General features: G+C 34.0%; 1 protein-coding gene across 2 annotated transcripts in view; it reads right to left on the bottom strand.

Moving 5' to 3' along the window:
- Window positions 1-5,980: 5,980 nt before the first annotated feature.
- The window catches only part of LOC126820904 (galectin-9), a 42,434-nt gene continuing 31,364 nt past the window's right edge, over window positions 5,981-17,050 (bottom strand). For both annotated transcript variants that reach the window (XM_050549078.2, XM_050549079.2), the window contains 3 exons: window positions 10,149-10,237; window positions 9,524-9,728; window positions 5,981-8,524 (listed from right to left, as the gene is read on the bottom strand). In XM_050549078.2, the coding sequence (XP_050405035.1) occupies window positions 8,411-8,524; window positions 9,524-9,728; window positions 10,149-10,237 (408 nt within the window). In that variant the 3' untranslated portion in view covers window positions 5,981-8,410. The remainder of the gene's footprint in view (window positions 8,525-9,523; window positions 9,729-10,148; window positions 10,238-17,050) is intronic.

Raw genomic sequence — 17,050 nt, 5'->3', positions numbered from 1 at the left:
CAATGGCGCATCGTTACTTTAACAATTAACTTAAATTAAAGATAGTTTGTCATGCACCCCAAATACCACTGCGAATCGATAACCAATATGATTATGTCTCATGACAATCTCCACACGTTGTAAAAGTATCTACTAGAAACAGTTACTTGCTGCGATGCCGGTGAAAATAACCCCGGAAATAATTTACATGTCAATAAGTATCAAATGTTTAAGATGGGTATTCCCAGCAAATTTGAAAAGAAAATTTCAAACACTTATTCTGAATATAAAGGGTTTTCAGTGATCAAAATTAATTGATAAAACAACGAATGCGAATAGGTTTCAATGTGGTTGCCCTGCCCATTCAATTAAACTTGTTAAAATTTTGCAAAAAAAGAATCCACGAAAAATTAACTGGCAACATGTCTCGTCGAAGAATCCCGTAAAGATAGATTCTTTTAACGCCCCCCCCCTCCCCTTCACGATTATTTGGAAAATTTGACGGCCGCAAACGCGTTTTCCTGCTATTCCAGACCGTGAATACAGCAACTTCAATCTGGTCCAATATAGCCTGACTTAGGTGACTGACCTAAATCCCAATCAATCAATCGTCGCGTGTATGGGGGCTGGAATAGCAGTAACTTCAAAGTTTTCAATCGCTTTGCAACCGAACTGCCACTGCCGATTTCAATTCCAACCACCCAAACAGACTGTTGGAGCTGCATTCACAAATAATAATCGATGCCCGAAAAATGTCGCACAAAGTGGCTCCAGACAAACTGTTTTAATCCATAGTCAATTCAGTACAAAATTGTGGTATTCAATTTAAAAAAATGTAAAATTGATGTATTATTAGATTTCTGGCATTTTATTTTGCCAACTAGATGAAATAATAATTTTTGTTTGCACTTTACCCGTCTGCCCGAAAAGCCACATTGCCCGAAAGTTAGGAGGCAGCCCACCCCCAACGCCCCCTACCCGTGGCTAGTACGACTATGGAACAAGTATTGTTTACTAGTATATTCGGTATTTATTTTTCTCTTTTCTCGTCGACTTCTCTGATCATATTAAAATCTGCCACAAAAAATTATTCCATAAAAAAGAATTTTACCCAGATGAATAATGTTTCAGTCTTGTAGAACCGGGTTCTTGTAAATGTAATCACAGAATGATGAGGTCATCCAGTAGGTTCGCAATTTAATACGATTATAACATTTTACTCATACCGTGTTGTACTCGATATCGTTTGACCTTTCACCTTCTCCCATCTGCCCATTCGTTCAATCAGCCACACAGGAACAAACCGAACGTAGTAAACTTTCTCAGCTTCAATATAATGTATTTACGAAAAAGTTGTATACATTAAGCTAATTAAACATTGATGATAGTGAACAGCGGTTAATATTTATTGGAAGGGGGTTTCAAAAGAGAAATAAAAAAACACACTAATTTAGAATTGTGACAAGACAATCTAGATAAAAACTATTGTAATTTCATCATTTATTTCATGGTTTGGATTACATACATGGTGACACGACCATGCTCTTTTAAGTATTATAGCGCGTCAAAATGTCTTTATCAGAGCCTGTGTCAATCTGATAAAAATCAGATGTTAATTACCTTTCGTTGTATTTTATATCCTGTACTACATTGAAATCTGACATGTTAACAAGTAGGGATTCAGCCCATTGCCTAGATATTGCGGTGAATTATGAGTAAGCGTATATCAGAATAATTCTGAGTGGTTATTGGTTAGAATTGTAGATAGAAAGTTGGTTATAATTGCAATGGAGTATAAAATCTAAAAAATAATTTATACAAAATTGTAATCAAATTTCAATTATATTGCTGTTGGGCAACCAGTAAATTCTGCCCTGCATTACATTGGTAATTGAACAACTAGTTACATGCTCCTGCCAAGAAAATAGTTTTGGAAGGTGTTATGGATGATAACACAATGAAGAGAAGCGACAGAACTTGTCCACGAAACTTCTAATTCGCTCTAAGTGACTCCTGAAATCGTAATGTAACATGTATACAATCTATTAGCAAGAATTCTAAACAAGTGAAAAAGGCCCCGATATGCATCGTGTTTAAATATTTACATATCTACATTTGAAAAGTGAAAGCGATGAAAAAATATACTGACACCGCTGACAAATTGCGACATAATGTGGTATTTCTGTCACTCATATATCATATGTGTTTAAAGAAAAAAAACCAGTTGCAATACTGGGTGTTCCACTGTGTCGACACTCGTTGACGGTTCAACACCAAATCATGGTCCGTAAAGAACCCCTCCCCGTCATATGTTTTCTCTATAAAGATCTATGCAAAACTTGTAAAACCAGACACCATTAAGTAGAAAACCTTCTGCCTTTTCATTTTCCACATTCATTATTTGCCTAAAAAATATTTTTAGAATGTTTCATAAAGTATTTAATCTTTGTCAGAAATTGACATGATAATGACAACTGATTACCCGAGTATTTCCATTTGCGCATGACAATTTCCTTAAGACACATTCTATGAGGTAATAATGACTTAAACATCACAGGAAGGGTTATTTTTGTTTCTCGGTGTATATTTTTTAATTTCTGGCGCTGGAGTGATCGTAGGGTTTCTGCTGATTGTTTATTTCGTAAAACCGTTTTTATTTTCTTAAAAGCGCAGTCATCGATTTCGAGGGATACCCGTTCATAAAAAAGTTAATTTAAGTATACTACGTTAACGATACTAAGATGTTAAGAGATACTACCAAATAGCTTGTCTAAATTTTCAGGTCTAAGTATTGGGCCGGTCGAAGTGATCAAGAGATTTGCTTCACGAGGTTGCGTAACAAATTTAAGGAATTCCGTTGTTCACTAATGCCACAATGTAGACATAGTACTGTATGACTATCCAGGCAAATAAGGGAAATGAAATGAAATGGGGTTTAACGTCCTACTGTTCTGCTCCGACTGAGCTAATGAAGATGGGCATACGCCATACAGTGTGCTGAGGGGCAATTTTCCCGGGCAGCGGCACTATGGCCTACTCTTATATCGAATTCCAACTGCCAAGGGATCTTTTGTGTGCACGCCACGGGACCTCGGGTTTTCGTCTCATCCGAACGACTAGACAGCTGTCCTTGTCAGGCCCTCCGTCCTGCACCGCTGACAAGGGGAAACCATGTCGGAAAAACCCTTGAACATTCTCAGCCAAAGGCAAATAAGGAATGGCATGGAAAGTTGGGACACATTATTATATGGTAACTGAACATTCTTATTTCTGGAAAAAAAATCTTCATATAGTTGTATAAGTATCAATTTCTAAGGTTTTCACTCAGAATTAACCCGTATAATTAACTAAATTATATCTAGGGCGGTTTCTTTTAATATCCAGATTAATTATTATGACTGACATTCTTCATTTGCTAAGTCCGGAAGTGATGTCTGATTAGTCTAAATCTGAAAACAAACATTACTCCGTCAAATGGATATTCTTCCGAAAGCCTCGAGGACTACCAGCTACTATCTTATGGTGCTTTTGAGAAAAACGCTGCTTTCCACAGAAAGCGTGGATTCCAACGATAATTTGGGGAAGGTTAAAGACGGTTAAAGAGACGAGAATAAACATTAATGGCAACATTTCGGGAAACCACTGGTGTAGCCATACGTAAAACCCTATCAGTAAGTGCAGGACAAACCTACGGACAAGACACACAAACTACACACACATTGCAAGTGTGTGGACCTGGAAGTTTAAAATGATAGCAGGCTTCACTCAAAATGAAAACCAAACTCACAGTAAAACACATGTTTTAAAAACTCACTAATTTATTAGCACGTTTATCACCATATTTATAGTTTCTGATGGAAGGGAGGCAACTCTCTTTGGTGGTGATCCAAATCGAGCCTTTTGGGCAGTGTTCTTTAACTGTGGACTTACATGAAGCTTTTGGCCGAACCGCTCATACACGTGTGCTGTTTTTTGTTGTTTTTTTTTTAAAGTTGATCGTGGATTTTAATCTAACAATTCACAAAAAGGGACAGCATTTTAATATTATCTTATCAAAAGCTTGCCTGACTGCATGAGAAAGGTAGGATTCGGAAACGTCATTTTTACTGCTGTCCGCAAGATTCTGCTAGAAAATAGTGTTGAATGTGGCCAAAAATGATTCCTTTTGGAGAAAACAACCAGCGGCTGGAAGGCAGGATACGCCCACATTTTGCAAGAGATGAATAGAGAACAAGCTAAAAACAAAATCGAATTTTTGTACAATCAGGGGTCATAACCCAGAAAGTTATGGTCTGAAATGCGCAAATATCAAAAGGGACTGAGATTTTTGGAATATAAAGATATGTTTTAAGTTCCATCAAAATTGGATAAAAATTGTGACCTCTAGAGGGTCCATTACCTTTGAATTACATACTTATTATACAATTTGCATACAAAGAGCGACCATTTTGTCGGCAGTTTCCTTTCGATTTTCACAAAATTCCAATTCAACCTTCATTATGGTGGAATAGTGATCTAAACGGTTTTTAAAATCGAAAAAAAAATGTGACCTCTAGAGAATCCACAAGCTAAAAATGTGATTTTTCGACCAATCAGGGACCATAATCCAGGCAGTTACGATTCGATATGCGCGAATATCGAAAGGAACCAAGATCTTAGGGAGATAGAGCTATATTTCAAGTTTCGTTGAAATCGGATAAAGATTGTGACCTGTAGAGTGTCCACAAACAAATTGTGGACGGACGGACAAACTGGGGCGACGACAATATACGTCCACATGAAAATGTGGGCGTATAAAAATCACGGTGACATAAGGTAAGGATTCCGAAATAGCCTTAGAATAGAGATGGAGGTAGAGTGGTATTTTCATATTGCAGCTTAATAGGGATGAACAGGAACGATCAGAGGAACATTTTCGTGAGAAAATAAGACTTTGCTTACCTTACTTTACATTGTACAGGCATTCACAGGGACTGACACGCGACCAATTAGCAGTAAAAAGTTACCCAGTAAAATTGACTGGGGTTCGAACTATGTTAAAATGTTTTAAGATGATTCAGAGCAGTTATTTTATGATCTCGCTCACTTCGTCACAACTTAAAGAGATTTTCTACGTTTCAGACGCCTGTGATTTCAGCACGTGAATACAGCCACCTACAAGTGGTCCAATATAGGACATCTGAATTTCAATCAAACAAACAATCAAGGCAATTTAATATTCTACATAGTAGATTATGGAACAAATGCAGTACACGGAAATCTGATTTGTATATTGCAAATCTGATTCCAGATCCAAAATGTTTATTTCTTTTTTTCTTGCGAACTTTACGAGAGAGCGGAGAAATATGCATGTTGATCTCCATAAACTAAATATAGATATGCCTTCATTAAATTCAAATACATTACTATATGGTGAAATATGCAATACCCTTTGAATTCCTTGATTTTTAGAATACGTCAGAAATTCTTAAAAGAATCTGAAAGATTTTATAATTAACAAGCTTTGTTGTGTAAATCACATTCGTGTGCTTATCCTGATTTTATTGCTTTAGCTGTCCTGATCACTATATATAGTGATGTTATAGTCCAATGATAGTATATATATATATAATATTCATATGTCCTTTGATTAATTGTAAAGGAGGTGTTGATGACACAAATAATGCTAATAGGATTTCAGGCACTTTATTTGCTGACTAGAGGGCAAAAGCTTGTTTTTTCCCCTTCTACTTAACTAGTCGGACCGAATCTGTGTGAAAAATTAAATGAAACAAATAATGATCGATGGCTGAAAACTATCGCGCCATCAGACACTTTATTTTTCCATCTTGAAGGCAAAAAGTTTTTTCCCACAAAAGATATTATTTAATTTTTTTCAACTTTACCCGTCTGCCCAAAATATCTGAGGGGGAGGCAGTTGCCCCATCCCTCTGTCCATACGCATTACGCATATGTATGTACGGCCACCACTCTAGCAAATATCAATAACAACTCTAGAGTATTCCTTGGGGTAAGGCCTTTAAGGCGAAATCTGTGGTGTTTGCTACTAGACAAAACATAATTGGTCAAAGCATATAATTGTAGATATGATGAATTTTGCAGGAAGATATATGACTAGCAGTACTGCAGACATTTTATACATATTTAACATCTATCCCTCTATTCTCCCTCTAAATCATAAAGCTTAACATTGTCATGTTAAATTACAAAACTAAATTTAATAAACATTTGAGGATACTGAATGCAAAATAAAGACATGAGGGACATACATGTAATCTTTAAATCCCATTCTAAAATCACAAGCTATGGGGAATTCATGTTTCAATATTTTCCCCTTAACTAGCATAATTTGCTCTTAAAGGCACAAGTTACATTCCTAAACCATCACCCTGCCACAAATTCTTTGAGAAGATATAACATACAAACTCCAGTACATCTGTATAAATATATCATTATTTATTGTCAATATTATATATGAGCAGAAATATTGTCTTAAGTTTTCCTATGCTTGAAGATATTATTTTGTTTTTTATTTACATTTTCTAAACATCTATATGTATTTGAGATTATGAATTGCTTAAATAATGTCATCTGAGCATGATCAGTTATTAAATTAAATTACCGGTATGTTAATAGTATATTTATTTGATTAAATCAAAGTTCAAAATATTACAAAAACATTAATTTGAGCACTAAACAATGAACAAAATTGAAATTCCAGTGTCAATATTAACAATTACTAGTCAGGGGAGTACATATCAATTTTGTTTGGGGAGGGGGGGTAGCAAAAATGAGACTGACTGATGCACAGGTCCCTAATACAAGTGATGCAGCCACGAACAGAGCTTTATGGGAGCAGGGGGCCAGGGCCATGCTCCCGGTGAGAAATTTTTAAAATCTAGAGTCCCTGAAATGCCATTTCCTGGATTTTGCAGAATTCTGATGGTCAGAAAACACTTCTAACATGAACAAAATTGAGTACTATTTATGTTATTTATTAAGAATTTTGCCAGAACATACAAAGTACTGTGAATCTGTGTCAACATATGAAAGTGATCATATCATCATTTACATGGACCTATATCTTTGATATATTGTTGTGGTGAATATACACAAATTAGCAAAGATATAAGTCAATAGTTCATTGAGGAGTTACTGTTTCATTACTGAACGCATAACAGTTATTAATAATTTGAGCTTTGAAAAACTGGTGCGTATTGTGATATCCAATCAAAGCAATCAAAAACACAGATATATTCATATATATAAATATGGAGTATTTGGGATTTTTCCCTTTGCATTGTTTGTTTACCTAATTAATTCATTTAGTTGCCAATGAATAATTTTGAAACTGATTGACTTATTTTGAGATCGACTATTTTTCTCACACCACCTCCCACATTTACACCCCTGACTACAGTTCTAACATTTCTGTTAACAAATACTCTACAGAACATACAAACAAATTTACTAAGGAATAAACACATACAGTGCTAAAATCATTTAACTACTTTATTGAAACTAAAGAACCTTATTAAACATACATTATGCAAGAGCTAAATCTGCCTATTGCAGGTCTTACTTCAGGCCTGAAATGTTATAAAAACTATTAATTAGACATTTATTAACATGAAAAGACCATAATCAACTCTGGATGCCATCTTATTTGTCCAATTTTCATTGGATTTGAATCCGATCTGCTGTTCAACGCTCTTTGATGATTAAATGCAAAAATGGATAATCAAGATTTTGTTTTTTTATTGTACTGACTTTAGTAACGATGATTGAGGCTAGGCCTAAAATTAAATCACTATAACGGTGAGAGTATCCTCACTGAAACGTTGCAGTTAATAAACCTAGTGAATGATATCCATAAACCTGTCTGTTTATTGAATGTTCAGCATATTCCCTTTACATTATCCAGTTTTTAACTATTGTAGTGAGAACTGCCAGCTCTTTATCTAATCTTCCAAAATGACCCCCTTAAATGCAATTAAACCTGTGTATACACACAAGGTGAGTTTGCAAACAATATTTCACAGATGGAACAAAACCATTGCTGAGATGTTTTTGGATAAGAAAAGTTTCGCATCCCAATTTTAATACCAACAGTATTCTTAGCCTAACATTACACAGTCAACTATGTAGCATTGGAAATCAATGAACATTTTTGGTATTAGATAAAACTATTTTACTTATATCAAAAACATGTACCGGTAGCTGTCTATATATTCTTATATACTTTATTTTCTAGCACTATGTACGGTAAATAATGGTTTGATTAAATTCTATATTTATAACAATAACATATTGTATAACAAATATAAACTTATAAAACAAAGACTGCGGGTTAAAAAAGAAGATATACAAGGAAAATCAGTTTATAATCAATGAAATTAAACTTTATAGAGAGTTGAAATAAGACGATAAATTACTGGAAACGGACTTGAGTCAGTCTCAGGTCACCATCAATATTAAGTGAAGTAACAGAATTAACTGGAATTCTATGGTTAAATTCTACGAAATGCTGGTTGTTGACTGCAATCTGTTAATTAAAAGAATCAAAAAGTGAATAAGATATGTAATGATGGTATTTCATCTAAACAGAACATCTATTAAAACAATATTTCAAAGAAAGAAACTGTTTAAAATGATAACAAAAATGGTCAAATTTATTTCTTCTCACTTCTAGTTCCATTAGACACTTTGAGCAATTTGACCAATGAATTTTTTACAGTTCTTTTCATCTTCCAAAGTTCTATTAGCAATTGCAGAAGAACCGCACTACACACAAAACAAAACCAAAAAGATAGGTTGCCAGGCAACGAAACATACGCCCACAGCAGCTATGTCGCATATTTTTACTTTTTTCGGTAATGAAACAACTCATTAAGTAATTATCAGAAAACCATTAGAATTTGTTTGGTTTTTATAAAGTTCTGCCCCATGCTAACGTTTAGTAGAGCCTCTAGAGCGTCACAAGATTTTTCAAAGTGATCAAGGGCCATAACTCTGGCAGTAATGATCGGAAAATGCTGAAAATCAATATGCTTTATCGTCTCATGACCTTAAACAATGTGTATAAATTTAAAGTCAATCGGATATTAACTTTAGCCTATAGAGCGTCCAACGGACGGACGGACGGGGGAGACAATAATATACGACCACATTTCAATGTGGGGGTATAAAAACAAATGTTGCAATTGTGGAATTTCTTTTCTAAATTTCTCTCTGAGCATTGTATCTATTCAAAACTATTTACATATTTAGTATCTAAATTACCCGGTAGGTTTTCCTGTTAAATTTGTGACCTGAATATGGACCATGATTTAATTGTATTGTGATATGTATATGTAATTGATTTTGAAATTTCCTCAGTCTTTGTACCTTTTCTCTATCTAATATCCTAAAATATCTTCCCAAAGAAAGACCAATACTTAACCATGTATTGTTTGGCTATATACCAGAATCTTTTACAAGAAAAAAATAGCCCAATCAAAATTATCAATATTATAAACTTCTTTATGAAACAAAAAAAAATTACCTTATAGCAGTGTGGTTCGACCAAGATAATCATATCAAAGTTAACATTTGGTATGAATGGGAAGAAAGGTTGCTGTCTTTCCTCGGGTCCAAAATTTCCATACTGACGATGAGTTCGTATGACTTGGTTGTGGGTGTTTCCATAGTTGACACGTACATCAAAATGAAGAGCCAGGTCTGATCCTGCTTGAAGATTAATAGAAAACCTGTAATAGAAAATATAACTTAATATGATCAAATAACATTGACAGAACCTGTAGATGACTTTAACAATTTTTCAAAACATCTCTACTCTTCTGTACTACTCAAAATAAAGAAATGCTGAAATCACAGACATTTCAAAATTCAGAATTGCTCATTTGGTTAGAATAATTGTGAATTAAGCTGTATGTGTGGGGCGTATCATATTGACAATCGATATTCTTGAATTTACCAAACAACAACAAAATGCAACCTTTTGTAATACACTAATTCCATCAGTAATGTATGAAAATAAATATAGCATGAATAATCAAAACTTATGACAAACAGCATGCTGCAATATCTACGATTAGTCTACAGTATTTCTATATACCCATTTTAACTACCCAGTATTAAGTGTTTACAACCGCCAACATGTGACTTACCTAGAAACATTAGGTGGTGGTACACCACTAATAAATATCATGCGTCCATTAGTTAACATACCAGGTATACCAGTTGTCAGTGGAACGGCCTAAAATATCAAAATATACAAAATCATTCACTGAGTTCGATGACCATTAGAAGTGAAGGTAGCAAACACAGGTTGCCATGCAACAAAACATATGACCACCAGCTGTTTCACCAAACCTGACCGACTAGCTAAAAAATTTTATTGCACTTTTCCATGATCTTTTTATTTTATTTTTTCAGCTTGAACTATATTTCTCTTTACTATGGCTATTGTTTGATTAATTACTGAAGCTGGTTAATCAAGGAGAAAGAGTCATAGGTGTCACTAGTCTCTATCATTAAGACAAATATTCTACAAATATTAGTCTGGATGGGTTGTTAACATTTGAGAATAACTAGGTCTTTGACTAGATTATCCGGTCTTTTACATTATCAGAAAAAAAATCTAAGGGAGGTAACTAACTGGCCCTAAAACAAGAAATTAATTTAAGAATTGTCATTTCAGAAAATCTATTTGCATTGCCTGTTCAATATCCAATACTCTTATTTTTTTTTTGTAAAATTTATCTCTTCATGGACCATAACTATGTTATTCTATTAATCCTAATTTTTGTTTATAATAATGCATGAATTATGGGATTTATTTCGAGAAGGGCGTAACTCTTACTTGACAAGGTGAAATTTACTGGATAATCAACCATATATAAAATAAAACCTTTCGGTTACGTATTAGTCTTGGTCACCCAGAACCTCCTAGTCTTCAACGTACGTAGGGTCTGGGACCATTGTCATTATTTGACGAAAATTCCATTGCCCATGCATAACCGGGAGTTTTTAATGTGGTTCATTATCCAGTATCTTCTGGCCAAGTCAAGTAAGAGTTGCACCCCTTCCTGCAATAAATCCCATAATTATTGCATTAATATAAACAAATATAAATTGTGATGACGAATTAGGATTAATTTTAAAAACATAGATATGGCCCATGTAGAGAGAAATTTTACAAGAAAAAAAACAAGCCAACAGTGAGGCTGATGTCCCCCGCCGAAATCCCAAAACAAATAAATGACACATTTATTTTTTTCAAAAGTATTGACCAATCAAACTATACACTAAGTTTCATCACTCTATCAAATAGAATCAAGATTATCTTGTCCCAAAGCATCGTCCAATGAAATTGATTAGCACTGCTTAGCTTCAGCTCGAAATGTTAATCATTGAACTCAGTCAAGACATTCACCTAATGAACATCCACATCAAGTTTAAACATTCTACCTCAATTAAAAGCAGAGTTGTTATCAAATTGCTTTTCGCTCCTTAGCCTAAGCAAAAAATTATCACCATCGAACTTGGTCAAGGTAATGATATAATGAATCTATATTCAGAGATTCATCTCTCTCACTTCATTAGAACCAAAGTTATTGTGCCGCAAAACATCAACCAATCAGATTGCTTATCTCTGCTTACTGTAAGCATATAATGTTCATCATTGAACTCCATCAAGGCTTTCACCTAATGAAAGCCTAGACCAAGTTTGAACATTCTACATCAATTAGAATGAGAGTTATAGTGTTCCAACGTCTCGACCAATCAAAATGCTTATTGCTCTGCTTACCCTAAGCAGAAAATGCTTATTATCGAGCCTAGTCAAGGTATTGATGTAATGAAACTATACACCAAGTTTCATCACTCTCACTTAATTAGAACTAAAGTTATTATATCCAAACCATCAACCAATCAAATTGCTTATCTCTGCTTACCCTAAGCAGAAAATGCTCATCTTCGAACTCCATCAAGGCATTGACCTCATAAACACCTACACCAAGTTTGAACATTCTAGCTCAACAAGAAAGAGATTTATTGTGTCCCAAAAAGTATGACGGGCAGGCGAGCGAATGGACGGACGGACGGACAGATAGTTCCCTGCTTTCTTTAAAAGGCGGAGCAAAAAAGAGTGTTGGATATTGAACTGGCATGCAATCAAATGGATTTTTTGAAAATGTCATTCTTGAATTAATTTCATCGGCGTCGAAATCTTGTTTTAGGACCAGTTACCTGTCTTAAACTTTGTTTATGATAATGTAAAAGACCAGATAATCTAGCCAATGACCTATTTTTCTCAAAATGTTGACAACACATCCAGACTCATATTAGTAGAATAATTTTCTGCATGATAGAGACTAGTTACACATGGGCAAAGGAACTTTTAAGCAAATGTTCACCACTGACCCAGACTCTCTGTATGTTGAAGTCTAGGAGAGAGAAAAATGGGCTTTATGTCCACTCGACACAAAGTAGGTAATTTCGGGACTAACATATGGTTCAATTTTATTTCAATAATTTGCTTGCGCGTAGGGTCTTTAGCAGTGGAAGAACACCAGAGGACCCAGAGAAAACCCACAAGGTTGGACAGGCGACCCTACTCCTTGTTATGTACAACCGGGGAATCAAAATCACACCAGTTGACTCAATGACAGACTTTATGATACAATGCGCACGTGCTAACCATTTGGCCATCCAACACCCCCCTGAAGACTAGGAGGTTCTAGGTGACCGAGACATCGTTGTGGCTTCTCAACAAAATGGTTGCAGACAAAAGGGTGACCATTCCCATGAAATGATTCTGCCTCCATGCCTGTGGAGCATCGTTTTAAAAATGACAACAATATTTTCAATATCTGTTTTCGAGTAAAATGAAGGCCATTGGCATACAAGCCAGGGGTCAGCTCCGCTGCGCTCCTTCACCTCTTGTAGACAACCGGCAACGTCATCTGTAACCCAAAATTTATTCGGGCATTTTAGGTTCATGCCCCTCCCCCCTTAACACAGCAGGCCTTTACATCACAGGATCATTTTATGTATAAATAGTGATTTCTGATATTTCTAGATTTATCTTGCTAAGTGGATACCAGTGAAACACTCTTCATAAAATGTATAAAACCAGCAGTTGCCAGGCAAGATACACCCACATTTTGCAAGAGATGGATAGAGAACAAGCTAAAAAATAAGTGATTTTTCGTACAATCAGGGGCTATAATCCAGAAAGTTATGGTCTGAAATGTGTGAATATCGAAATGGACTGAGATATTTGGGATATAAAGATATATTTTAAGTTTCATCAAAATCAGATAAAAATTGTGACTCCTATAAAGTCCACAACCTTGGTATTACATACTTTTACACTATTTGGAACAAGGAGCGGCCATTTTGTCAGGCAGTTTCGGTCTGATTTTCATGAAATTCGAACATCATTAGGGTGTAACGGCGATATATTCAAATGTTTTTTTAAATCGAATACAAATTGTGACCTCTAGAGGGATCACAAGCTAAAAAAGTTATTTTTCGTACAATCAAGGGCCATATTTCAAGAAGTTACTATCCGATATGTACGAATATCGAAATAAAAAAAGATCTTGGTGTTATAAACATGTATTTCGAGTTTCATCAAAATACGATCAAAATTGTGACCTCTAGAGGGTCCACAATCTTGATATACCATATATCATATAGAGTGTCCACAACCTTTGTATTTACAGTACAGACTTTTACACTATTTGCGTACAAGCAGCGACCATTTTGTCCGGCAGTTTGGGTCAGATTTTTACGAAATTCCAACTCATCCTACATTGATGTGTAACTGTGATATATTTAAACGTTTTTTAAAATTGAATACAAATTGAATACAAATTGTGACTTCTAGCGGTTCCACAAGCTAGAAATGCGTTTTTTTTTTAACAATCAGGGGCCATAATCCAGGAAGTTACGTTTGGATGTGCGTGATTATTGAAAGAAACCAACGCCTTTGTTATATAAACATAAATTTAAAGTTTCATCAAAATTAGATCAAAATAGTGGCCTTTAGAGTGTCCACAACCTTGGTATTACACTTTTATAATATTTGTGTACAAGGAGCTACCATTTTGTCAGGCAGTTTGGGTCCGATTCTCTCTCTCTCTCTTTGCAGGTCTTTCTTTGGGCCTGAAATATTATCTAATTTATTAATTAGACATTAATTAACTTATCCAGATCATAATCAACTCTCGATGTCATCGTTAGCTTGTGATATTTACTGGATTTGAATCCAATTTGCTACTGATGATTTAATCCAAAAATAGATAATCGTACCGACTTTAGTAATGATGATCGAGGCTAGGCCTAAAATTCAAAAGCTAATATCTTGGTTTGAAGTGGATCAATTTGACTGAAATTTTCAGCAAATTCCCTTTACGTTATCTAGTTTTTAACTATTATAGTGCGAACTGCCAGTTCTTTATGTAATTTCCAATAATGCCTCTTTAATTATTTAAAAAATATTGCCATTTATTTCTATATTTTTTCCGGAGATATTTCTATCTCCAGTTTAGCATTTTCTGTTGAGAAGTTTTCATATTTATTTATATTTAGTTTCGTAATTTAGTCCGATGCATATACAACTTAGTTAAAATAATTACCTGATTAATGAAGATCCATTGGTGTTATTTATATAATAGGGTTTGTTAGTGAGACCAAGATGCTTGACTTTGCTTGTTATATTAATCTTTATATCAGTGCGATTTATGATAGTATTAAAATAATTCCATATTATTTGTGAGGAAGAACTTAACACAAAGAGATGTTCCACCGTTTCTATATTGACTCGCAGAGGTACATAGTGTGTTATTTACTTTTTTAATTCTGAATAATTTATCATTTGTGAATATGATCCTATGGGGATATTTATATACAAAACTGAGATTGTGACAAGACATAAAGTATTTATTGTTTGAAATGTATTTTCTACATCTAGATCGCTTAACCCTATATTAAAAATATGTTCCCACTTCTCAATAGTGTTTGGTCTACTAGACTTTGCTTTTATCCGGCTGTCATCAACATATTTTGAATTACCATTAAGAAGCTCATTTGTGTATATTTTGTAAAAATTATAATTTATATCTTCCACAGGAGTTTTGTTACAATTAAACTCTTCATGAAATGAACCTTCAACTTAGCTCGCGTTCTTTACATACCTCGAGATACATTTTTCTATTCCGTTTAGGATGATTTTGTGTTTCTCTAAATACTGATTATCTATCTTCTCTAGTTTATTAACGTATTCACATAAGTAACGAATATTATTGCTAAAAAATACCTGTAAAAATATAATTTTATTGTTAATCTTTATATTTGTGTTATTCCAAATTATCTGGTTTTCAGCTTGAATAAAGTTCTTTATATGCATTGTGTAGATTTTATGCCAGTTGGCAAATAGATCTGTGTAAAAGGTTATGTTTAAGTTTAAATCTACTGGAAAGTTGCAGGTGAGTAATAATAACTGTCCGCCATATTCAGCCATATAAATTTATATGGTATAAGGCATGTTTGAACGGGCGACTGATGTACCAAAAAATACTATTACATTCTAAGAATTCTTTCATGTCAATTATTCTTAATCCGCATTCTTTATTGTCTCACTTTATTCTATCAGGACTGTTCCATATAAATTTGTAAAATATTGTATTTAGATTTTGAATAGTGGTATCAGATACTGGGTTTATAGCTGTCGGGTAAAGAATTTTTGCGATACCCAATGTTTTAATTATTTGTATTTTTCCATGTGCTTATCCCATACTTTTAATATTTTTTCTATTTCAATTATTTTATTTGTAGAATTTAATTTATTGGTAATATAAGGGTCTTTGGAAAAATATGTCCAAAGAATTTTTATGGATTTTTTGCATAAAGTTATTCCAGTTGATTTTAAATGCTGCATTAAATCAATTTCATTCTATCCCCTCAGTCTTATTAATTATAAGTTCCAAAACTAAACCAAAGATTCTCAATATTTCAAATAAGTGTCGAGCAGAGCTAAAATCATTTAATAATGCAGTTATGTCATCAGCAAAGGCTATCACTTTTACGGATTTACTACCAAATTTTATTCCATTTATATTTATATTATCTCTAATAGCGTATAACAATAATTCAATTATCATATTAAAAATATTGGAGGACATTGGATTGCCTTGTCGAATGCCTCTATTTACATGAAAATAAAGTCATTGTTTATTACACAACAGGTAATATTTTTGTAACAGGTTTTTTATCCATCTAATTTGAGCTCAACCATACGTTTTTTTTTAAATCAGATTAAAATTGTGACCTCTAAAAGGACCACAAGCTAAAAAAGGGATTTTTTTTACACAATCAAGGGTCATAATTCAGGGAGTTACGATCCAATATGCGCGAATATCAAAAGGAACCAAGATCTTCAGGTTATTAACATTTATTACAAGATTCATCAAAATCGGATCAAAATTGTGACCTTGTGACCTCCAGAGGTTCTACAACCTTGATGTACCATATTTTTACACTTTGTCCGGCATTTTAGTCTGATTTCCACGAAATTCAAACTATTCCCTACAGTGTAAAGGTGATACATTTGAACGTTTTTTTTAAATCGGATAATAATTGTGACCTATAGAGGGACCACAAGCTAAAAACACGATTTTTCGTACAATCAGGGTACATAATCCATGAAGTTATGGTCCAATACAAGCCAATATCGAAAGGAACCAAGATCTTTGAGATATAAACCTATATTTCAAGTTCTGTCAAAATCGGATAAAAAATTGTGGACGGACTGATAGCGACGACGATATACGTCCACATGAAAATGTGGGCGTACAAAAATGTGATGTATATAACCACAGAGAAAATATTTTAAGTACACAGTCTGTTCAGTGTAAATATACTTCTTTCATTTCACAAATTACATGGTATCAGCTCAGGAAATAGAATGTGTTCCTTCAAATTTATACTTTACGCATTTAAATATATAATATAAAAATAATAATAATAATGTACATTTGTATTGCGCCAAATCCATCCAAAA

This window comes from Patella vulgata, chromosome 5, assembly GCF_932274485.2.
Source record: "Patella vulgata chromosome 5, xgPatVulg1.2, whole genome shotgun sequence".
In the NCBI taxonomy this organism is placed as follows: domain Eukaryota; kingdom Metazoa; phylum Mollusca; class Gastropoda; family Patellidae; genus Patella; species Patella vulgata.
The sequence above is the reverse complement of the archived record's forward strand: the minus strand, read 5'-3'. Positions and strand labels throughout refer to the sequence as shown.